The following is a 25,626-nucleotide window of genomic DNA, read 5'->3' as shown; positions in this document are numbered from 1 at the left end:
CGTCGAGACGACCGCTGATTTCGAACACCCTCCAAATTGGTATCCTCATTGAACTCAAACTAAAACTCCTTTTAAACATGAAAAATTGCATTATTTAACTCACTTATAATTCCTCCCCGGACTCAAACTTTGTTTTTTCTTCCCTATATATACACATTTACTTAGGCATGGCCTATAATGTATTCCATAATTAGTACTTATAGCTAGGGTACGTATAAAAATACCTATAGATAATTCAGAAGAAAATTAAACGTGGCTAATTCAAAGCTAAGACCATGTTAATAATATTCCTGGTACTAGTCTTCATGTCCACAGTCTCCGCCCGTCCGAGATTGATTCCCGCCGAGCAGTCGAAGCTCGATGCATGGATTGCACTAAACATGAGGACTTATCAAGCTGAGATGAGACGAATAACCCTAGAGTTGGTAGGTTGGGGGGGGCTTGATCAGCGGCTAATGGAGGCTGAGCTCGACGTTAAGGTTATCCAGGTTAGGAAGGATCACGGCACGGGGGATTTCAGGACGGTGACGGAGGCCGTCAACAGCGTTCCCTCAGGCAACGTGCGGCGCGTGTCGGTGTGGATTGGTGGAAAAGTGTACCGCGAGAAGATCACGGTCGATAGGACGAAGCCGCTCTTGACGTTTTACGGAGATGAGAACGACATGCGGGTCATAACGTACAACGGCACGGCGTTGCAGTATGGGACGGTGTATAGCGCCACCGTGGCCGTCGAATCCGACTACTTTGTTGCTGTCAATATTGCATTCGTGGTACGTTTGAATATATGCATGCATGATTTCACGTTATTTATAATTTGTTTCATTTTTTTTTCTTATACACATTTATATATACGTAGACATACATGTGAATTCTTTTTTTTTTTTATGGCTATAATGTTTTGAAAGTTTAAATATTCAAGCACTACTTTGAAACGTGATATATTCCTTTCAAATAATTAAAAAAGAAAAGGGAATAACCAAACTTCCGATTGATGAATGCTAAAGTAGAATAGTGTGACATGCACTGCTTTCAAACATTTGCCGTGCCTTAATTTTAATTGGTATAAATCGATTGAAGTTAATCTAAATATGGATGTATTTGTGTGTGTCTAGCTATATATATATATATATATATCCATACTTTTCGTATAATTATTACTTTTGTGTTTCATAATTTGGACACCAAATATGATTGAGTAAACGCAATATATGTGTGTGTATATATACGTATTTCTTTTTTCTTTCCCTGAAATATTGACCGTGTGCCATTAATATTATATATAACTTGTAGAACTCGGCTCCAATGCCGGATGGCATTAGGAAGGGAGCACAAGCGGTGGCGATGAGAATATTAGGAGACAAGGCATCCTTCCATAACTGCAAATTCATTGGCTTCTAAGATACTTTATGCGATGACAAGGGCAGGCATTTCTTCAGGGATTGTTACATCCAAGGCACCGTCGATTTCATCTTTGGGAACGAAAAATCTCTCATTCTATTATACATATATGTGTCACGTATATATATTTACCGAATGTATACTCCCATGCATGCATTTATAATTTCAAACATGAGGAATGTGAAAAAAAAAAAAAAAAAAAAAAAAAAAAAAAATCTTACGGTACTAGAGAAGTTAATGAAGATGGAGTTTTTTTTTTTTTTTTTTTTCCACCGTCATAAAATTTCAAAAGACATTGTGAATACATAGAATTAAGAGAAAATTGTTGAACTTGCGGTTAGAATGCATGATTTTGAATTTTTACCTATTACTCTTAATTAATACATTTTTTATTAATATAGTTATGTGACTACAAAATATTAATTATGAATAAGGAGTAACAATTCAGACTCATGCACTTTGTAAAGTATTTGTCTCATTTTCCTAAAAACTAACGTTATAATATTGTTAAAAGATGAGTGAGACATATACAATTAGTTGTGTTGAAATAATATAGTAAAACATTTAAATATCTTACAAATTACAAAATTAAAATTGATAGGATAATTTTTTTGATGCGTAATTTTGTTTCTCTTAAAATATTTATAAAAAATTGTCATACCTCAATTTTACCCTTGTAAATATATCATGTAGTGTGGTTTTTGCGATGCAGAATACAACCATAAGGTCGGTTGCCAAGGGTATGGGCGTAATTACAGCACAAGCGAGGGAAACGGACACGGTCTCGGATGATAGCGGGTTTACGTTCATTCACTGCAAATTCATCCAGACAGGCAACACTTACATGGGCCGGGCCCGGAAGGATAGGCCTAGAGTTGTGTTTATTTAACACCCGAGAAATAGTAGAAAATAGTTTAAGAAAATATATAAGTTAATTTTTAGTTATAAAAATTAATAGGTCATAATTTGTTAAGTTATAGTTTATAATTAGATAAGTTATAGATAAATTTGTCAAGTTATGGTTCATAGCCAGACAAATAATGGACAAAAACCGTGATTTATGGACAATAACTTGTCAAGTTATGGTTCATAACCAGAAAAATTATAGACGAAAATAATAATTTAACCTATTTATTAACTCATATAAATTATTGACCTATTAATTTTAATTTATCTCAAATCTTGACATATTTCTCTCTTTCTTTAACTTATATAAATTATTGACCTATTAATTTTAATTTATCTCAAATCTTGACATATTTCTCTCTTTCACCCTTTACACCTACATGAGCACTCTCATCAACGCTGAGGGATGGCCCAATGCCATGCACGCTGAGCGCTACCGGTATGTTTGAATAAAAAAACGACATCATTTTATTGAAAAAGAAAAAAAAAAGAAATTTATGGTAAATTATTGGGGAAAAAAACTCTATTGACATGATACAGTTTTACGTGAACCTATCAGAAGAATAAAAATAACATAATAATTTAACAAAAAGATGAACATCAATCGGTAAAACAATATATAATAATTTAACAAAACTTGATAAAAAATCAGTCGGTTAAACAGTATTGTATTGTATCCATAATGTGTGTTTGTGTTGGGTTTTGTTTTATATACGCAGGACTGTTTATTACGGAGATTACAAGTGGAATGGACTTCACGAGCATGACTCACATTCAAGGCAGCAAGTGACTTCTTCGACCTCCCAAACTCCATTATAATTAGTTGTCAACTAATTATCTATCTCGTAACATACGTTTAATTTGTCTAAAGTCGAAACATTCGAAATATATATATATATATATTGTTTTTTTAGGTTTTTGGCGGAGATTTATATTTATATAGTTAGTAAGAAATCAAAAGCATCAAATATTTTTGCTTCATATATATGTGAAGCGTCTTCTTGCTTTTTTCAGTAGCCGCTTATGAGCATCGTAATCAAACAAAATGGAAAGATTCAAATGCTCCGGTTTCATGATTAGTTGGAAGGCAATATTGGTCTAAATTCTAATGCACCGCATTCGTGAAGAAAATAATAATAATAATAATATAATAAAACAAAAAGGATGGGAGGCGCTAAGTCCTTTTTACTAAGTTCATATCTCTCCATTTACCTTTTTTTTCAAAAAAAATAAAAATAAAAGAAGAAGAAGAAGAAAAAGAGAGGGAGGATGGAAGCGATAGTGGCCTAGGGTCATGGACTCCTCTCAACTCTCAAGCTCTATGTTTAATGAGTAATTTTGACAAATATCGCTTAAAATGGTACTATTAAAGATTTTTAGGTATCAATATTGACCTATTGAATTTTATCTCTTTAGAAAAAGTAATTTAAGAGATTATTATTGATAATTTGACAGATGTCGTCGGCGGCGGATCTCTAGTAACCGGTAGCATGCGTAATTTAACAAATTATTGTCTAAAATTTGACAAATTATTGTCTAAAATTTAAAAAATTATTATCTATAATATGATATTATTATCAAATGAGTAACCAGAACTCTATAAAGATGTGTTTAAGGGTCAGCTTTTGCAATTTTTGTTTTAGATTAGACTAACTTGGTCCATGGGTTTTCTATTTAGGTAAGAGCCTTCAAAACCCAAAACCCAGTGCAAGTTAGGGAAGTTGCTTAGTTACGCTATTTATAAATTAAATAATTTAATGAAAATAACAACATTCTCATTTTTTAAATAATAAATAATATTCTCTACAATTAACATTAAAATACTAAAGCCTCGCAAATGAAAAAAAACAAAACAAAATAATTTCTTTATGTATGATCGAAAAGAGCTACACATGTGTGACAGCGCGTCAACAATATCACGTGATAATATATAAAACTATTAATATTCACATGTGATTAAATGTTATTATATGTCATCAACATCAATACTCTTATCATTACCATCACATCATTGCAACGTAATTCAGTGGCTAACAACCATATGTTAACAAACAAAAAATAAGAAATTTGGCCAACATAATTTTAACTAGGATACCAAGCTTCTACACTTTGTCATGTGCACCAAAATTACCCTAAGAGATCCACCAAAACTGATCACTTGAGAAAACCATCAACCAAAACTAAGGTGTAGATGTGTAGACTTTGTATTTAGTATTTTACAAAAAAAAAGTTACACGTTATTCACCATCAGACTCTACGTAATTCCATGTCTTTGTTCAATGTATATTCGGCTTCAAACATCTTTATTCATATAATATATACGCATGGATGTATATAATATGCACACAACTCTATATTTGTCTGAAGCGTAGTGACTATAATCTTGGTAGCATGTGCAAGCGGATATGATGGAGAAGCAATTTGTTGAATGATCTTTTAAGGATTCAGGCCAATTTAACATTGCAGATATTGGCCTCGTTCGTTTCGTTGATTCGAGTTTAGAATTCAAGTTGAGATGTGATCTTATGTGAGAGAAGCGTAGTGACTATAATCTTGGTAGCATGTGCAAGCGGATATGATGGAGAAGCAATTTGTTGAATGATCTTTTAAGGATTCAGGCCTATTTAACATTGCAGATAATATCATTTAAGTCCATATACAGGTGGAATTAGGTGACTGTTTATGAGAGTTTTTTACTGTAGCAAAACTCGAATTCTAAACTTGAATCAGCAAAACAAACGAGGCCATATCATTTAAGTCCATATACAGGTGGAATTAGTTATACCTTTTTCTTTTTTTTTTAATAGTGGAGTTAAGAAAACTCATTCATATGACTTGATAGGAAAAAGGAATAAGATGGCACATGAATATGCCAAATAAAGCAAAAAACTATAAACACCGCCAAATCCAGACAAATCATTTAAGAAAATCATAGTAAATTGAAAGCAATATATATGAAATTATGAATAATACTTCATTCAACAACTATAGCATGTGCCTTAGTGTTTAAAAACTGCAAAGAATAATAGTAATAATAAAGTTAATAAAACAATGAAAGGGGAAACAGAATAATATCAGGAAAATTTCTTTCTTCTTTTTTTTTTTTTTTGGCAAAGATTTATAAGTTCAAATGATTGGGGAACCATATTATCAACAACCAAAACAATGGCCTGAACAATATATAATGTGTTTTCATATTACAATTTCCACCAAACATATTACATTACACCCCCCCCATAAAAAAAAAAAAAAAAAAAAAAAAAAAAAAAAAAAAAAGAACACAATAGAGATCAAAATGCACGTCACCACTCTACTCTAGCCACCAAATTTCTTCCCACACCGCAAACTTTCTAACTAGAGTTCTCTCCTCCATGTTTCCTATTCAAGAGGGAAAAAAAAAGTTGAAAAGAAAGATATTTGCAAGAGGAAATTAACCCTGTTACAACAGAAAATCAGCCCCACCAAAAAAAAAAAAAAAAAGAGAGAAGAAAAAAGCCTGGATGATAGCTAAAAAGATAAGGCTCACAATTATTTACTCTTCAATGAATGAACTTCCTGCTGCAAAACCACCAAGAACACCAGAGATTAGTAATATGTAAATGAAAGCCAATGGTAAAGAAGACAAAATATTTATTTAAGCAACAAGTCTTGTCTAAATAAGAAAGATTAAGGACACAAAATGCAATCTTGTCAATGAACATCTTCCTTTACACAATCTTTGCCATGTTGTTGAAAACTAGTTTAAGTTCAATTGAGACTCCCTTCTTAACATGCTTTCCTAAAACAAGATTGTCAAAAAAGCTAGTTCTATAACATACAGTTTGAAAAAAAAAAAAAAAAAAAAAAAACAAACAAACAAACAAATCTCTTACAAACATCTTCCTCAACAGACGATGTTGTTCATCAAAAGGGTCTAAACCAGGACACAATTTCGCGAAATTTTGAAAATTCCCTTCAAAACATAGTAAGAAAAAGGAAAGAGTCTAATTACTCACCTAAACTATCATCAGGACAAGCCTTGTGATGATGATTTTCCATGCACTTGAGGAGGTACTTGAAGGTCTCGATCTCACAAGGGATGGTGAGCCCGCCGCCATGATCGAATCCAAACTCCTCCTCGGCCTTCTCCAACAACACCTTGAACAAAGAGTGGCTAAGATAGCTGGTGGGAATTATGAACCTTCGAAGCTCAGGCCCAACATAGACAGCCAAATAACCCTTGGGGACATCAGGAGGCGGCTCGGGGCTCTGGCAGCTGTCCTCGTCGGAGTCGCAGCAAATCACCTCCGTTAGCCTCTTGTTGATCGCCGGAGGAATCCCCCCAGGATCTCCCTCGGCGTCGGGTTCATTTTCAGGCTTTGTAGGAGATAGTGTGACGGATTGCCACTTTTGGAGGATTTCCTTAAGCCTCACAATCTGTCTTATTCCGGTCAACTTGGCTCTAATGTTGTCATCCATTGCTAAAACTTACATGCAATAGTTATGAGAATCCCAGGACAGAATTCAAAGTAATCTCTTCTAATTCCACGAGAAGAAAAATGAAAAAAAGGAAAGGAAAAAAAAAAAAGTCTCATTACATATTCTTCCACTAAATTCAAAAATTTAAATTTTTGGATGAATGTGAAATAGAAACGCGGCCTCGTTCATTTCATCGATTCGAGTTTTTAGTTTTAAGTTTCTACAGTAAAAAGCTCTCAAAAAATGTCACATCTAACTTGTTCTGCTACAATGAAAAGCTCTCAGAAAATGTCACATCTCAACTCGAATTGAAAACTCGAATCCGCGAAAGTGAACAAGGCAGACCTTACTTTTTGCCTACATTTTCAGCAAAATTCCCATATTTATTTATTTTTTTTCAGAGATCAACATGCATTCCCAGATTCAACAAGTACGAGAATCCCAGGACAGAATTCAAAAGAGTGTCTTCTGATTCCACAAGGAGAAAACAAATAAAAAAAAGTCTCATTAGATCTTCTTCCAATAAACTCAAAAACAAAATTTGGATTTTTTTTATACGAAATTTTGGATGAATTTGAAATAGAAACTTTTCAACTCCCCTCGGATTCCAACTTTAATTTTTGCCTGCATTTCAACAATTTTTTTTAATTTGAACTTAATCATTATGTAAATTATTTCCTTCAAAATAAAATCATTATGTAAACTATTCAAACATAAACCTCAAACTAAGATCCATGTAACATATATCAAAATAGAAATAACCCTTTAGATCTCCAAACACATTACATATGAGTTTGTTTGTGCATATTCCAAAATCCCCATATCCGATAAAGAAAAGATATTATACTAAACCAGAGAATTCAAAGCCAAAAAAAAAAAAGTACAAATATGAAAAAATATGGCGTACGTAAAGTATTTTCGTTTGTGCCAAACAGTACCTGATGAAGGATGACGTCAGCTGCGAGCCCGAAGAAGAAACTCCATGGGAGCTTCGGAAGCGAGCTCTCCAAAAAATTGGAAGATGATCTCGACCACCTCTGGTTTCTTTTTTTTTGTTCCTTTCTTTTTGGGTTTATAATTTTCTATTTCCAACCACTATATCTAAAAATACGATTCCTCAAAAACCCAATTTTGGATACAGATGATGAAGAAGGATGATGAAGAGGGTTTTGGTTTATCCTCAGCAAATCTCGGAGGAAAGTTTTTCTCTTTCTATCTCGCGGGACCGACGCATTCGGCGGGATTTGTTTTTCTCGGGAAACATACAGAAAGGAATACAGAAACAAACGGTTTCTGTCGCGCTTGTTAGTTTTCTCAACGATCCCAAACGGAAAGGGCGGAAAAAAAAACACGAAATTATGAACACTTTTTTTTCTTTTTGGGAGGCGAAATTTGATTAATGATGTTGGTGCTTGTGAATTGTATAACGAAACTTCGCTGATTCGAGTTTATAATTTGAGTTGAGATATAATTTTGTGTGAGAACTTTTTACTGTAATAAAAAAATTAAATGTGACTGTTTCTGAGAGCTTTTTACTGTAATAAAACTCGAATTCTAAACTCGAATCAACGAAATGAACGGATTAATTATTTTACTAATTTAAATTTTTAATTTTAAATTTTTATAATTAAAAATTTTTAATAAATGTCATAATTATTTTTTTTAATATAGTTAAATTTTTTTAAAAATATTACATTTTAATTTAAATTTAAAACTTAAATTCGTAAAAATTACGAGGCCGTAATCTCTCTAAAGGAAATGAATACATAAACTTAGAACGTTATGTATTATAAAATTACAAAAGTTTGAAAACAAAAATAAAAATAAAATACAATTTCTAACAAAAAATAAAAAAAAAATGCAATAAAATAAAGAGAAAAAAAAAAGAAATAAAAATGCTTTTCTCAATTAAGACTGAAATTGGAACCCACGTGCTTCAAAAGAATCTTCGTGGACCCGACAATTTTGCCACTTGAGAGTTGAGACTTCACTATTTTTATGTCTTTTTATTAAAAGGGAGAAAAACGTTAGGCCGTTTCTTTTTTCCTTTTTTCTTTCAGAGAAAAAAAATGAAGTTCTTACTTTTTTATATTAGAATGAATTTCTACTTTAATCAAAAGAAATTCGCTACTTAAAGGATTGTTGTCTTCATTTTGTATAAAAATTTAGTTTTATTTCTTTTTTTACTTTTTATATTTTATTTAATTTTTAGCTTTTTAAAAAGAAATTTAAATATGGGTGTTTGAATATCAATTTTTAGGGGTTGCTCCGCCTTCTCCTCTATCGTCTTCCAATCACTCCGTTGCTGATGGGCACCGAGGGTTACCCTGCAAAAAACACTCTGATGCTCAAGTCAAGGGAATATCCAAAGGATCTCAAAATGAACGGAAAGATAAAGAGAGAAATTTAAATTAAAAGGAAAAGTCTTAACGTCACAAAAGTGTCATCTTTTTGGCCAAATGATCCTTTTTCATTCCTTATCATTTTCTATTTTATACGATAATTATCATGATCATGATGGATATTTTTGATCCATCATGATTGTGACACATCATCATTCTTTTTCCCCTTTAGGGTTTTTCCTAAAATATCTTTGGAAAGATTTCAGAAGGTTTCCTATCCAGGAAAGGTTATTGTCAATTCTGTTATTCACTTTACACACGTTACATTTGGGATGACCGCGTTAGTTAAAGGATAGCGGGACACGTGTCACTATATCGAGATTATCCCTTTGACACGAGTCATGCGCGCTTTCCCCTTGATCTTAGTATGCTTCATTCTCGAGCGCGAAGTCCACTGCTGGCGTTGGTCTTGGTCTCATTCTTACCCATAGATCGAGGTCTATTCATTGCCTCGATTGAGGTGGGCATCGATACCTTCGCATGCCTTGGTCTCGGCTGAGTTCGTGACACATGTCATGATCTTAAACTACTTTGAGAAAATCCCCCAACAATGGGATATTTGCATTCTACAGTTGCACTAGAGTCATGTACAAATTCAGTGGGGATAAAATTCATTTGGTACCTTTTGTTATAGTAAAATATCTCGTTGATATCTTGTTATATGTCTTAAAAACCAGTGTCAGAATACATAAAGAATGTTCTTTAAAAGTGAAAGTACAATTTTAATATTATTAAAAATATAAGATATTTCACGAGAATTAAAATGATTTTATCCAAATTTAATATTATGTTATATGCCTGAAATCACAACAAATCTCTTTTTTACCGTCAAACTTTGCATCACATGCAAATGTCAAAAGACATTTGATACTACGGATGGCATTTTTCTTTGAGGGGCCATCCTTAAAGTGCCACTAATAAGGTGGAGAATAAATACTCTTCGGTCCACCTTTATTTTAATTTTTTTATTAAGAGAAAAAAAAGATAAAAATGAGTGGTAAAAATTTACACTTATGCACTCTTAAAGGTGAATTCTGTAATGTTCTCTATTTTTTTAATCCTATTTAGTTTAAATTTTGAACTATTTTCCTATAATTTCTTCAAAACTTTCATTGATGATAAATACCATGATGGATACTGAAACAAGTATAGAGAAGACTATTCAACACAAATTTATCCACTCCATCCCAGGTCTTTTCTTATTAGAAGCGATAAACCATTTTTCAGTTTTATCCGTTGTATTGTCATCCTTATTTGACAAGTTGAATTTATGTAAAATGAAATAACAAAAGGAACGAGAAGTACAAATTTTGAGGCGCTTGAGTTTTCTCTTTTTGTAGGGGTCACATGCAGTAACGACTACCTTTATTTTTTAGGACCAATTTATTTATTTCTTTATTTTAAAAAGAACATTACAACTTGTAAAGTTAATATTGTCATTAAAAGGGAATTACATAACGTGGACGTAAGACATCCAAGTGAAGGAACCGTTTCTACAGGCCCCAAACACCCCCAACCCCCACCCCTCAAAAAAAAAAAGTTGAAACTATTTACTATTTAGGTCTCGTTCACTTTGTGGATTCGAGTTTTCAATTTGAGCTGAGATATTACATTTTTTAAGAGTTTTTTACTGTAGCAAAAAAGGTTAGATGTGACATTTTCTGAGAATTTTTTACTATAAAAACTTAAAATTGAAAACTCGAATCGGTAAAATAAATGATGCATTAATAATTGAAAAGACGTGGGAAAATGTTAAGGTACTCTTGACTCCCCCATCATGTTTAAGAACAACGAAGGCTATCTCAATTATAATGAATTAACTAAATAAATAAAATAAAACTCTACACTGCCTCAAATATGATACAGTTTAAGGAATCATGGGCCCATTCGGTTCGCTAATTCGAGTTAAGATGTGATGTTATATGAGAGCTTTTTACTGTAACAAAAAAGTTAGATGTGACTGTTTCTGAGAGCTTTTTACTGTAGCAAAACTCAAATTCTAAACTCGAATTAGCGAAATAAACGGGGCCATAAATAATAATGTGAAAAGCGTGATATATCCGGTGAAAGTTGGGATGACGCTAATAACAAATAACAATGAAAAAGATCATTTTAAAAGTTGGGATGACGCTAATAACAAATAACAATGAAAAAGATCATTTTAATGTAAATAATGAGGAAAACAGAAGTGGGATGTGCTGAGAAGTGAGAAGGATGAGACACCAACATATGAAAATATTAGAAGAGAGAGCCTCATTCATCATGAAAAGGGCTTATTGTGTACTTTGATTTTTTTTTTTCTTATGAGCTTTTGTATACTTTAATTAGTGACGATTGTTTTTTTTTTTTTTTTTGAAGGCTAATTAGTGGCGATTAAGATCCTCTTCAGATTTTGCTGTCAATGCAATCATATGTGAATATGGACTAGTTTTTGCCCCCTGTTTTTCTACTTATTTGAACAAATTAGATATTTTTGCAAACTAATAGTAGCTGGGAAGCAGTTCAAACGGTTGAGTGCTCGATTTGCATGCGAAAGGTACGGGGTTCGATACCCCGCTTCTCCAGTTTCTACTTTCCGTCGACTTTGCCATAATTTTTGGTTTAATTATATTATTATTTATTTACGCAAACTATTTTTCCTTCTCCTAACAGTTACATTTCAATTCCCAGTCTTGCTTTTAAACTGGTTCTCTTTGCGTCGGTTAGTGCTTCTCTTTCTATCTATGCGTTTGTTGATAATCTTTGATTCATTCATAATTTTTTCTTTTTAAAAAAAAAAAAAAAATTTCTCATCTTTCTCCCCCTTAATTCATTCATTGTTTTTAGTTTATTTTTTTTTTATTTTTTTCTATTTTATTCTTGTCCCCTGTCATTATATGCTCTTGTCCTCTTCACTTAAAATGTTATCGTTCATTTCAAATGTTCTTCTTGCCCTTTTCATGTTCGTGTCCTTTTTGGAAAATTTCTTATTTGTTTTATAGTAAACTCTCGTCATGCATGTCGTTTCTGAATACTTGTATCATTTTCAAAGTTTTATGTCCTTTTATTTAGTTGTCGTATTTTTGTTTGCCGGAGTAAGTCCCACTGTGGTAGCTCTTTTCAGAGCCCAAAAGCAATTTTACAGCCATCCGCAGCTACTATTTGTGACCTCGTTCATTTCACGGATTCGAGTTTTCAGTTTTAAATTTTTACAATAAAAAGTTCTCAAAAAATGTCATATCTAACTTTTTTTGCTACAGTAAAAAACTCTTATAAAATGTCACATCTCAGCTCGAATTGAAAATTCGAATCCGCAAAGTGAACGAGGCCTTTATTTGTAAAAACTCACGAAAAGCAGTTACAAGAGAATCTACATCAAGCAACAGAAGCAACAAATTTTTGATGTTTTCTTCTTAGATTCCCAGTCACTCACCTCTGAGGTATTAATATTTTTATAATACCAAATATACCCCTAAAAAAATTTAAAAATAACCAACCGTGTTCTGAACACTAAGGGTGCGTTTGGAATTGATTTCAAATTGTTTTTGAAAACGTTTCTATACGTATTTTGAGATACTAAAATGAAAACGGTTTGCAAACCGTATTTGTTTAGCAAATGTTTTGAAAATGAAAATGAAAATAAAAAATAGTGAGAATGATTTTTGTGAATGAATTAAAAAACGGTTGAAAGTTATTTTTCCTTTTCTGTTTTCATTTTCTAGTACGTATAAACAATGTTATAATATATTAATTAATAATTATAACCAAATATGATTTCATTTTTTTATTATACTTAAAATAAATTTTTTTAAAATTAACTAAACACAATTTTAAAATCGGTTACAAAATTATTATCAAAACAATCTTATTTTTATTTTTATATTAAAAATAAAATTATTTTAAAAACGTTACCAAACAGCCTAACATTTTTGTTTCATTATCTTCACCAAAAGCCCCAAGTCTAAGTCCCCGTCTTGCATTTCTGAAATTGGAGAGTTCAGCCCAAAAAGCTTTTCTTCAGGTACAATAGGGGTGGCAATTCGTGTTGGCGGGTCGTATTTGTGTCGTGTTGACCCCCTCAGTTGACACGAATAGGTCTGACACGAACACGACCCGTTTATTAATCGTGTCGAAATACAAAACCCAAACACGACCTGTATATTGGCGGGTTGACACGACACGAATAACCCGTTTATTAAACAGGTCATAAACGTGTCGTGTCAATCCGTTAATTACCTATCAACCCATTTATACAATGGGTGATAAATGAGCCGTGTTAACCTATTTTTGAACCTGTTTATAAAATAGGTGATAAATGAGTTGTGTTAACCTATTTCTGAACCTATTTTTGAACTTATTTATAAAATGGGTAATAAACGGATTGTGTATTTGTGTTACCCAAATATGACACGTTTAATAAACGATTTATGGCGGGTCAATTTTGAGTTGACAGGTCAACCTGAAAATGACACGTTATTTAATCGTGTTTCACAGGTTCGACCTGATTTTGACCCGTACCTATTTATGATAAATCTAAACCCGTTAATTTCGTACGAATTTTAAGTCGTGTCGTCGTGTCTCTATCTAGATTGCCAGTTCTATACGATATGATTGCTTCATTCTTTTCCTCCTTTCAGAATTGGATTGTTTTTCCTTATACTCTTTTGGGTTTTAGGTTTTGGGTTTTTGTTTGTTTGTTTGTTTTTAATTTGGGTTTTGTGTCGTGGTACTTTGCTATAATCAGTTTTTTTTTTTTTTTCTTTTCTGAAAGGACTATAATCAGTTTTCATTGCATATAGTAATACGATAACTTCCCTGCTAGTTGCGGGGCTCTGGCTTACTAGTGGTTATCGTTTTAGTTAGTTGTCTCTTTCCACGTTTTATGTCGTTCAACAAGCTCATTGTCGTTTTCAGAAAAAAGGGGTCTAAAACATAAGCCCAAACTCCAAACTCTAAAGCAAAGCCTCAAACGACGATCAGAGATTGCCTTAGGTAATTATATATATTCTCCATTGAATTGTTTGTCGTTTGTAGAATCTTCTTTAATTTCGGAGCTCCGCTTGCTGCTAATTCAACAAGAACAAGGTTCGTTCCTAGGGGTGTAAATTGGCCGAGTAGGGTAGGGTTGAGCCGAAAAATTGAGCTTACCCGATAAGTGCGGGTTGAGAAAATTTTAGGCCGTGACACTCTCTTAAGTCTACAAACCCGCAACCTTTCGGGTGACCTCGGGTAGGGTCGGGTTACTCGGGTTGGTGAAAATCAATTTTAATCTATAACTTCATCAATTTTAATCAATTTTTAGTCAATTAATATGTGCTTGTTACAGAAGAAATCATTATCAAACAGAACATGTCTTTCCTTCGAGAGGGGGTCTAAATGCAACGTGAACAATTAAAACACTCACTTTGAAATCAAACACTTCAAATATAAATAAAGAATGTCATAATTCAACAACTATGACATACAAACATTTTTTACACAAACCGTGAATCCAAAACATAAATAAGTTAACAGTTTAAAAGCATAAAGTCTGTAAACTTATGAAAATAAGAATTTGAAGTGTTGGACATTGTTTTACCTACTTTGAACATGTTCGGCTGGGTAGGGTTACCTCGGGTTCATGTAACCCCACCCCGCGCCCCTACCCGCGCAGGGCGGGTTAGGCATAATTAAAACAAAAAATTAAATAAAAAATTAAATAAAAAATTGAAAACCCGTGATTTTTGAGTAGGGTCAGCTCGGCCCAGCCGGGTTCATCGGGTTCGGGGTGATTTCTTACAGCCCTATTCGTTCCTTTCTCATGGTCTCTTCATTATTTTATTTTTCGTTCGTTTCTTCAGTTTTTCATTTTTTTGGAATAAATTACTTTTTCCTTTTTCCTATTTCCATTACTTTTGTGGAGAACTTAAATATTTTAGGAACAATTGATTTTTGAACATTTCCTTTTTCGGTTTTCATTATTTATCTTTTTGGAAAGAAAAAAAGTTTTAATTTTTAAGGTGTGTTTGGAACTCAAATTTTAAGAGGGAAAAGAAAAAAAATGTGAAGGAAAATATTTTTTGTATTTGGAACCATTACCATATGATGAAGTGGAAAAAAATAAAAAGGAAAATAAATAGAAAAATTTATAAAAAAAATCATGGATTTTATTTTCCTAATAAAATGGTGAGGAAAATGGAATTTGAGTGAGGAATTCAGCCCCGTTCATTTTACTGATTCGAGTTTTGCTATAGTAAAAAGCTCTCAGAATTAGTCACATCTAACTTGTTTGTTACAGTAAAAAGCTCTCATATAAAGTTACATATCAACTCAAATTAAAAACTCGAATAAGTGAACTAAACTCGAATAAATGATTTTGTTTTCAGTAAAAAGTGAAAATGAGATTGTTTTGAAAATCATTCTGAAATAGATTTTAAAATTACGTTTGGTGGTCTTTCAAGAGATTACTTTGAGTATGATAAAAAAGTAAAATCGTGTTTGGTTACATTTATGTTTGTTTTGAGTATATGTAATTAATAATCTTTAATTAATATATTAAGTAATTAATAATTGATAATTATTTAGCAAATAAAAATTAATATATTAATAATATGATAATAATGGATAAATTATCATTAATGAGTACATTAATAATTAAATTATATATCTAATAAATTAATATGCTAAATAGTTAAAAATAGTAATTAGTAATTAATTATAAGTAATTATTATGTTAGTAATGTACTCATATTTATTAGATTATAAGTAATTAATTAGTGTATTAAGAAAAATAATTAGTATATACTTAATTTAATAATATTCTGTTTGCTAACTTTTAGTTACATAATTAATTAATTAATTAATTAATTCCTAATGTTTATTTAATAATCTATTATTTAATATATAATTGATTAATTACTAGTTATCAATTATTAATTATTATTAATTAGTATATTACATATTGATAATTATAATATAATATTAATTATTAATTAAGTAATTACTATTTATTTTAATTATTATTTTATTTATTATTTTATTAACAAAATTAAAAACTTAATAGTAATAAATTAATCTTTAATTAATAATTAAGTAATTACTATCTATTTATTAGTTATTAAGTATATATATTTATTAAATATTAATTAATATATAAATAATTAATAATTAATAATTAATTATTTAATATAATTTTGTTGATAAGTACTAAAAAGTAAAAAAAAAAAAAAAAATTTAATCATTTTTTATTTTTTTTATAAAAATCATTCACATTAATTTTATTTTCATTTTCGTTTTCAAAATTTTTATTAAATAAACGACCGTTTTCATTTTGATACCAAAAAAAAACGCAGGAAACGTTTTTAAAAACAACTCCATACGCGCCCTAAATTTCTCGATCTTTCCCTCTCTACACTGCTAGCTCTCTCTCTTCTTCTCCTTCACCTCTCTCTCTCCTCCCTTCACTTCTCGCTCTCTCTCTCTAGCACGGGTTGATCTCCGACGACGACTGAAGCTCTGACGGCCGGCCGATTTGAGCTTTGATGGTAACTTTCTCTCTCCATCTCGTTCTCTTTCAGAATTCTAATTCTTCTTCATTTTCAAGGTTTTTACGGCTAGATTTGAGGAAATTATAGGTCAGTGAGGGAAATTTGGGGGGGAAATTAAGAAACGATGTAATGAATTGAATTGCAGTCAAATTGGGGTTTTAGGTTCAATTGAACAAGTAATTTTGGTTGATGATCGATGGTGTCCGATTTCTTTTTGTGGCATATTGTTGTATCATTTTGTTGCCTCTGATATTGTTTGTTCTGCGTTTCTGCTGCTGATATTTGTTGGCATTTATGAACCAGGTATAAAATAGGAACGATCAAAATTAGATGCTTCCCTTGGAGTTTAATGTAGGCTGTAATTTGGTTGTGGATGTTGGATTTTTATCTATGTTTTCTCATTCGTGTTTAATATGTAGACCCTTTCCTTGAATGTTTGAAGAATTTATGTTTCCACTGTTAAACTGTTATATATTTCTTATTGTTAGTATTTGCTTGTGAGTTTTTGAAAAAGGGGACATGGGTTGTCAATAATTTTGCTTTAAGTGGAGTTCGAGTATGCGTAGCTTTGGGAGACACAAAAGACATATAGGCTCTTTTAAGTTTTGAATTGGGTTCTATTAGAAAAGAAGGTGATGTTATTTTCTTCTTCATGTTTATTTATTATTATACATGGAATTCTCTTAGACTATTGAGAAATCTTCTCAATTATGTTTCTGGGGCTGTTTTGATAATGCATTTTTCTATAACTTCAGCCTTTGAGAAAGCAATTATACTCTGCCCTTGAGCAAGAGATTATAAAAGTCTACATATTCTCAGTAATTTGTATGTATATATGTTCAATATGGATGCTATTTTTTGAGGGTACATGGTATTGTAGGTTGCTAGACATTAGTAGAGGGTGGTTTGGAACACTTACCCTTAGGAGTTTTTGATGCATTTGGGACACCTACATTAGTAGAGGGTGGTTTGGAATACTCACACTGTTTCTTTGACAAGCACTAGATAGAAAGGTTTTTAATACCATGACACTTCCATCTTTCTGAGAAAATCTACTTTCTGGCACTAGAACCTATGCTCTGCTTTGCTTTTGTTTCAGTTCGAATTAGGGATTCAGTGAGGGCCTACGATTATGTTAATGTCTAAACTTTCAAGAGTTGGATTTTTGTTGTTTAAAGAGCTCTCTAGAGGTATCTCCCTCAAAACCCATTTCTAGTTTTCCCACACACACACACACACACACACACACACACACACACACACATATATATATAGAGAGAGAGAGAGAGAGAGTAGATTTTGGACTTGTTTTTCATTTGGTGACTTCATGTTCTTCTTATGTCAGGAAAATCTAGAGCCATAACTGGAGCTGGATATACACAGAGGCCTTTTAGCCAATATTTGCAAACGCTGGTTAGTTCTTGTTTTTTCTTTTCGGATTTTCAAAGTATAATTGCATTTTTTTTTGGAGCAATATTTTCACTTTTGAAGTTGCACATTGTTCTGAATGATCATGAAGTGCTTGTACAACTATTTGAGCTTTTGTATTTTGATTACTGATGGCACTCATATTGATTGTGGTGGCATTTATTCTTTGTCTTAGACTATTCAATACAGGACCAAGATAGATTAAGGAAAGAGAGACAATAAGAAGAAGAAGAATTTAGGAAGAAGAGAGAACAATAGAGAGGAAATCTGTACATTGAATTAATAATCATCAAGGTCCAAAGTCATAATACAAATGCTAGGTCTATTTATAGATGCATAAAACCTAAATTAAGATAAACATAACCAAATAACAAAATACACACAAATAAATTCTACATTAATCCTAATAGAAAAACACATATTTTAAATTCCTAATTACTCATATCTTGTTCCTCATTGCTGTTAGTTTAGTTTACTGATAAGCCTCCCCTGCGGTTCACTTATGCTAGGAAGAGATTTCATGGGAAGAAACCCGCAGGAGCCGGAGACGGGGGTGCAGCTGCAGCACAGGAGAACATCTCTACTGGTGGTTAGGAGGTGGGCTGAGTTGGCACATGAAAGGAAGGGGATTGGAGGAGTTAGTTTTGCCTAGAAGTTTGGAATTACGTGTTGAGGCTTTTCGGTTAGGGAATGTTAGTAATCGGAATAAATAGGATAAGGAAGAGAAAAGAAGGGGGATCATCTTGCTAGAAAGAAATCAATCGAGCTTTGCTCTAGGGAGTGCAAGGGGTCACTTTAAAACCCCCATATCTTGTACTCTATTCCTAATTTCCTCAATAGGAATATTAGTATTATTTCAGCTTGATTGATCAATTTTCTTGCATATTTGCTCTAAAGTTGTGTGATAGCTTGTGGTTCTATCATTTACCTTGTTCTGTTCAAATCCAAATTTCCTATGGCTAGAATATATATTGGAATCTTGATAGAATTTGATGAAGAAAACTTATAAATGATTTCGATTGCATTGTTTTGAAAAGCAGTTTGAGAGTCGTTTCAAAATGATTTGATGATCTTTATTCATGTGCCTAAAGCATTCCATGATTTGAAAAGAAAACAAAAAGATTAACTTTCCAAATTGTTTGGAACAAACTAGACATGTTGGGAATAAAATGGAGATTGAGATCAATATTTGGGTGTAATAGACATACTACTTTGATTATGTGAAGCTTACATATGTTATTGATGATAAGTTCATCATTTTAAGTCCACTAGAATTTTAATGAGATTTAACAATTGCTAATTATTCATTTTCCTACGTTCATTCTGTTTGCACTTTCTTGTTCTATAAAACAATTTGAAGCAGTCAGAAATTAAGGTGTCAAAAGGAGCAATCTTTCAGAAGTATCGCCATTTTTCTTCAGCAGCGACCAAAGATTCTTCCGAGGAGGGGAGTGAAGAGGAACAAGAGTAAGTAGCTTTGGTTTTGTGTTTCATTATTTTGCTGATTTGGTCAACTATTTTGGAAGATATTGAGGCACAGAAGTTTAGAAGAAGCATTATTAGTTGAAGGATATATTGGTACATTGCTGTTCTCTGTTTTGTTCTACCACAAGGACGTTTATGGATTCACTGTGAGAGAGTTTTTTACACTAGTGGCATAGATATTCTTGGTGAAGCATGTTGTCGTCTTAAATTTCTCAAGTTTTGATTATGTGTTTTCTTTTTCTCACAGTTTTATTGTCTATTCTCCAGGATATCTGTGACATTTGTTGATAAGGATGGAGAGGAGAAGCACGTTAAGGTTCCAATTGGAATGTCGATGTTAGAAGCTGCTCATGAAAATGATATTGAACTTGAAGGCAAGGAGTTTCTGATATTGCCTTTCTGATGCCTCCTTTGTCTAGTATAGTGCTTTTTTCTTGCTTTGCCTTGATGCATTCATCAACTATTTTATTTTTGTTAATTGTAATTTTACGGAGTCCAATTTTCTCCCCCTTTTAGAGGTACCAAATTCAAATCTTATTTCATTAGCATGCTCCGTCTTACTAAACAGTAACAGTGCTGTTGGATGTCCCTTGTTTTCTAGCATAACATTGGTTTGCATCTCTCACCACTCTCCCTTGTTTCTTTTTCTCATAGAGCTGACTTATTACCTTTTTAAAGGATAATACTTTTAAGAATTACTATCACGCTGAAGAGTCCTTAGTTTCTTTCATTCTAGTTACAAATATGTAATCCTCTGGTTTAAATGCTATATCAGGAGCATGCGAAGGCTCACTTGCCTGTTCAACGTGTCATGTAATTGTGATGGTATGGTACAGTTGCAATATACATACACAATAAAGAATTGTGCTTTTCGAGTTTTTTCTATGTTACATTATTTGTGGAGCTGAATTGTAAGGAGCTGATATTAGAATGTTATTGTAGGATGTAGAGTACAACAATAAACTAGAAGACCCAACCGATGAGGAGAATGACATGTTGGACCTAGCTTTTGGGCTTACGGAAACGTAGGTTCAAGAACTTGCTTGCAGAATTGTGTTTCTTTTTAACTTTTGTTCTCATTTAAGCATGATTGAACCTTATATTTGATGTTTGACAGGTCTCGTCTGGGTTGTCAAGTTATTGCAAAACCAGAACTAGATGGAATGCGATTAGCTATTCCTGCCGCTACTCAAAACTTTGCTGTTGATGGGTATGTTCCAAAACCACACTAGACGTGATAAAAGCGACACTGAAGAGAGATGGTTAAAGTTTTACAGATGTAATCATCCCCATTTTTGCAGCTAATATTTTTTCTGTGATAAAAATATGCCTTTGTGGGCATATCTTTTTTCTTTTCTTTCTGTTTTTTTTTTTGGGTTTCTATTGATTATTGCGGTTCTAATTATATTGCTGAGTGTATGCAATAAAACAAAGGTTTTGTTTTTTTTATTCCCACTCTTCCAAGATGCACAGGATCTGCATTTCAGCCAAATTCTGGACTCAAAACGACGATTTCTGGATCTTGGCTTTTAATTTCTAATAATTCCTTGTTCTTACATTTAGCTTTTGTTATTTGACTCTCCTTTTTGGTTACTGATGTAGAGTGGGAGAACTGATGTAGAGCTCAACGACTCATCGTTGGAGCTATTACGAACTACTCTTATGTTGGTTGTTGTTTCTTCATTTATGTTGTTTTGTTGTTATTTGCTGTCGTTCTGGTCTGTAAGAGGGATATAACCTCTGTTCCGTAATTTTGCTAGGGCAGACTTATGTTATTGTTCGACTGCTAGCTTGTCTCCTCCCAAGCTCTTGAGCTTGGTAATGGATTCCATCTGTGATTTGGCTCGACGAAGCCGAAATTCTCATTGGTATCAGCTCGATTTTCGAGTTTCAAAGGCTTGCTCAGTCAGTTACCCTTTTGTATGATACTGAGTAAGATGCAGATTATTATAGACGAGAGTTCGCAATCCTCCATATCTCTAAGGGATATATGCCAATGAAAACTTTGAAAGTCGATATCATGCTTTCAGTGCCATTAATTAGGTTTGAGCTTAATGAGTTATCTCTGTTGTTTTATCTCTTGCAAGATAGATTTCATCAAGTGACAGTGCCTCTTGTGTGTACGTCTGTAGCTGCAGAAATTACAATTTATGTATTGTTATTTATAAAATAAATAAATAAATAAAGCAAATGACAATTGGGTTTCATGGTTCTTATGAAAATCATGTTTATGCACTTTTCAATTTTCCGTTCACACTTGGTGGGTGGGTTGGTGTAACTTTGAAACTGGGAAAAAAACTCTTGGTTGGTCCTCTGAATCTCGTCTACAACATTTTTTTTGATTCAGTTTTTGGCAATAAGCAATTTGATTAAAATGCATGGATAACATGATTTTGAAACTCTAAATGAAGTGTTAAACTCTAATTTCTCTCATTTTCCATTCGGTTTAATCACTATTATTTTGCTTCATATTTAGCAAAATTGTGATTGTAACGTGGATTACATGTGAGACAAATATCCCCTTAAATTGCACGGGTCTTAATTTTTATCTTTACTCTTGGTTAAATCAAATATTAATTAAAATGGTATTAATCAAAAATAAAAGATAAAAATTTTAGACTTATGTATTTCTAAGGTAAGTTTAATTTTTGTACGGAGGAGAAATGTATAAACGGTGAAACCACTTTGAAAAAATTGGCACATAGCCACATAATCTGAGGCCTCAGCTAGGTTGCTTGATTATTAAGGTCCAGGTGGGCTTTTCAATAGATTTTGGGTCTTTTTCACTGAAACTATTTCTCAGATTCTAGACTGTCTGTCTTAGCATATAGTTTGTATCATCATCTTCCTTTCACAAAAAAAAAAAAAAGTTTGTATCATCATCTTGATGTTCTAAAAAGATATTTTGCACGTCAAAAAGTTTTGGTTTTGAAAACTTGTTCCTCTAACTTTTAATTTTAGAACTTCATTCCCCAACTCCCAACTTTCATAGTTGTTGCAATGTACCTCTTTTGACCATTTTTGGATTGGATTTGGGTGTTGATTTCGGGCCCGTTTAGTTCGTTGATTCGAGTTTTTAATTCGAGTTGAGATGTGATTTTATGTGAGAGCTTTTTACTGTAGTAAAAAAGTTAGATGTGACTGTTGTGAGAACTTTTTACTGTAACAAAACTCGAATTCTAAACTCGAATCAGCGAAATGAACGGTTCGAGATTTAAGTAATTTGTGTTTAACATTTTAATTGAGATTTTGGGGGGTTTTTAGTCGTCGGTGTTCTTTTTCATCTTCATGTGACAAGGTTGTTGGCTTGCTAATTTAATGACTTTTAGTAAAATAAGGCATATTGTAATGATTTTACAAGTCGAGAGTAAAGTGCTAAAATTGAAATTTGGAGTTGTCAAAACCTACAAAGTTCTAGAGGTAAGTCTTTAAAAAAAAAAAAAAAAAAACCCCCTTAAAAATCGTCCATTTGGTGTATAGTTTTCCGTTGATTTTTTATTATTATTTTTTTTCTGACAGTTGGTCTTCTGGATGATTTTGAGTTTCTACCTACATTCATGTTCTTTATTGTTTTTATGTGAAATGCAGTACCAAAGGAAAGTACAAACCAAACAAAGCCCCTAGGCTATAATGGGCTACACGTTAACTTTCCTTTTGATTTCAATGATATTTAGCGGTACAATTATATGGTAGCATGAAGAAGTACAAACACCAAATTCTGATGACAAAATCGAATGTGAAAACCACCCAGCAATTCTGTGTACTATATGGCTCTTTAATATGGAATTTTGCATGTTTTGACTGAAGCATCTCGTTAGCCTAATGTCACCCACCCATCATTCATCAATGAGACGCTCATCATAATTAATGACATATATACACGGCATTTTTTTTTTTAGTAATATATGCATATATATATATATATATACACACACACATAAATTCAAGAAAAAATGAAGAATTTATTCTTAAAAATATATGAGTACGGACCTTTACTTCTTACTCTTAATAAATATTTTTTTATTAGTATAATTATTTGACTAAAAAGATTATAAATAAAGAGTAAAAGATAAAAATTACGACTCACTTTCAAGAGATATTTGTAAAAATTACCAAATTATTTAAAATATTGTGCTGCGATACCCTTTTTTAAACGTCACATCATATCAGATTAAAAAGATATCACAATTTATCAAAAATGGTATTTATTTATAAAGCCATCTTATTTGTCTTAATGATAATTTATCCTTATTAAACACAAAAGAGAGCTCCACTTGTGGGGTCCACCTCTTTGTTTCTATGGAAATAAATTCTCAATAGAAACAAAAAGAGTTTTCCTTATCCATACTTTCCTGTAAAATTTTCTAAATAGTTCATTAACTTTCACTCTTCTATATAAAGTACTGATCAAGGTACTCTTGTTCAATGATTCAACATAGGAATTCCTCTTACGTTATTGATTCTTAATTAACTGCTTTTAATAATATCCGTATTTATGTTGGGCCAATGATTTTTTGAAGGACTTTTGTTGGCCATTTAACGTTATATTGTTCAATTAATTGAAATTATCGCGTTTAAATGTACACACTAACAAAGCACAAGTACACAATATATCATGTTTGCCTATGATTGTGTTTGAAATATCTCTCTTTTTAAAAAAAAAAAATCTTTAGAGTGGGAGATTCGAATTCTAGTGTAAAATTACCGTTAAGTTATATACTTGTAACTATAAAATGTCTTTTATTTTTATTTTTATTTTTATGAATAGATAACTGTTTTGCATGTTTATTAGATTTTGCAAAATTAGATCAATCAAAGTGCATGCCTTTAAAACCAAGAAATGAAAAAAAAAAAAAAAAAAAAAGACGAAAGGACAGTAGAGAGTTGAAACCACTCTCCTTATCATATTATTCATATCACTTTTTCATGTAATTCAACGAAATACTATACTTGTATACTGTCCTAAAGTCAAACTAGGTTAGTTGAGTTTCTCTTTTCAAAAATCCAACTTCTATGGTGCATGCGGGACTCAATTTTCTTTCCCCTAAAAAACGATAAGTGCCTGTCTGCCGTGCCTTTCGGAAATGAATAAAACGACAACTAAAGCTTGAGATTGTTTGTAAACCAAATAACAAATCTCAGCTAGAAAATTCCAACCCCAAGAGATGACCCGTCATAATTTTGTATTAATAGGAAACACCACCCAACCTTTACCCACTTACACATATAATGAGTAAAAAAAAAAAAAAAAAAAAAAAATCAAGTTGGAACTTGATTTAAGCAATTTAATTAATGCCATCTTCATGAATCATTTGAAAACAATATATGTATAGTTGTTTTCTTAATCGTCGTTTATACGTTACTCAAGGGACTCGTGTATTTGTATCATTTTATGTGTGGGCAAAATCAAAACACTTTTTAGGAGGTAATTATTATGACTCGATTAAGCCGTCCACGTTTTTATTGTTGGGGAAAAGAGAGGAAAAAATATTCCTTGCATTCACGTTTTGATGATGTCATGAATGAATAAATAATTATTGATTTATGTAATCATTAAAATAAATAAATAAATAAAGAAGTAGAGGAAGGAAGACAAGAAGAAGTTAACATGAAAAAGTTAAAAGCTAGAAAGTTACTTACTACACCCACTTGAGAAAGTGAAATTAAAATTGTGCATGCCTTTTTCTTTCGCTTTTTCTCTCTTCAGTTTTCGTTTTTGTTTTCTCTTTGCACGACAAGTATATGTTAGTCAAATAAATGGCCGAATCGCCGCCTGAACTTAGTTAATTATTGTTGTTTGAAGTACTGGTTAAATGAACACAATATATACAAATAGTGATATATATATATATATATATAGTGTTTTAAAAACAAGAATCACAATAGCGGAAGCAACAACATTATTAATAACATTACAATTATTATAAACACCGATAATATTCAATCATAGTAAAATAATATTATCAACATGCCTAGTTGTCAATCAAGACATTTAATTTACACTCCATTCCATTATTTTTCCTGGGTGTATGAACTATAGTCTT

The 25,626-nt window shown here is 32.1% G+C and overlaps 2 protein-coding genes and 1 pseudogene across 6 annotated transcripts; 2 read left to right on the top strand and 1 right to left on the bottom strand.

The window, feature by feature from the left end:
* The first annotated feature begins 275 nt into the window (after window positions 1–275).
* Window positions 276–3,123, top strand: LOC21386862 (annotated as a pseudogene).
* A 2,428-nt stretch (window positions 3,124–5,551) lies between these two features.
* LOC21386861 lies at window positions 5,552–8,153 on the bottom strand. Of its 4 annotated transcripts, none has more exons than XM_024169899.1 (4): window positions 7,701–8,153; window positions 6,300–6,822; window positions 5,831–5,862; window positions 5,552–5,682 (listed from the first exon to the last, which is right to left on the bottom strand). In XM_024169899.1, exons 2-3 carry the CDS (start codon window positions 6,760–6,762, stop codon window positions 5,837–5,839), a joined length of 489 nt encoding a protein of 162 aa, XP_024025667.1. In that variant the 5' UTR covers window positions 6,763–6,822; window positions 7,701–8,153; the 3' UTR covers window positions 5,552–5,682; window positions 5,831–5,836. The 4 variants fall into 4 exon arrangements, with proteins under 4 accessions (XP_024025667.1, XP_024025671.1, XP_024025668.1 ...); XM_024169903.1 differs by having other exon boundaries at window positions 5,831–5,859; XM_024169900.1 differs by having other exon boundaries at window positions 6,300–6,819.
* Window positions 8,154–16,541: 8,388 nt separating this feature from the next.
* Window positions 16,542–21,087, top strand: LOC21386860 (adrenodoxin-like protein 2, mitochondrial). 2 transcript variants are annotated; one of them, XM_024169905.1, is made up of 8 exons: window positions 16,542–16,666; window positions 17,769–17,859; window positions 18,015–18,082; window positions 19,461–19,564; window positions 19,850–19,956; window positions 20,358–20,407; window positions 20,525–20,607; window positions 20,700–21,087. In XM_024169905.1, the coding sequence occupies exons 2-8, from the start codon at window positions 17,802–17,804 to the stop codon at window positions 20,812–20,814; spliced, it is 585 nt and encodes a 194-aa protein (XP_024025673.1). In that variant the 5' UTR covers window positions 16,542–16,666; window positions 17,769–17,801; the 3' UTR covers window positions 20,815–21,087. The 2 variants fall into 2 exon arrangements, with proteins under 2 accessions (XP_024025673.1, XP_024025672.1); XM_024169904.1 differs by having other exon boundaries at window positions 19,458–19,564.
* Window positions 21,088–25,626: the final 4,539 nt, after the last annotated feature.

This window comes from Morus notabilis, unplaced genomic scaffold, assembly GCF_000414095.1.
Source record: "Morus notabilis unplaced genomic scaffold, ASM41409v2 Scaffold773, whole genome shotgun sequence".
Lineage (NCBI taxonomy): Eukaryota > Viridiplantae > Streptophyta > Magnoliopsida > Rosales > Moraceae > Morus > Morus notabilis.
The sequence above is the reverse complement of the archived record's forward strand: the minus strand, read 5'-3'. Positions and strand labels throughout refer to the sequence as shown.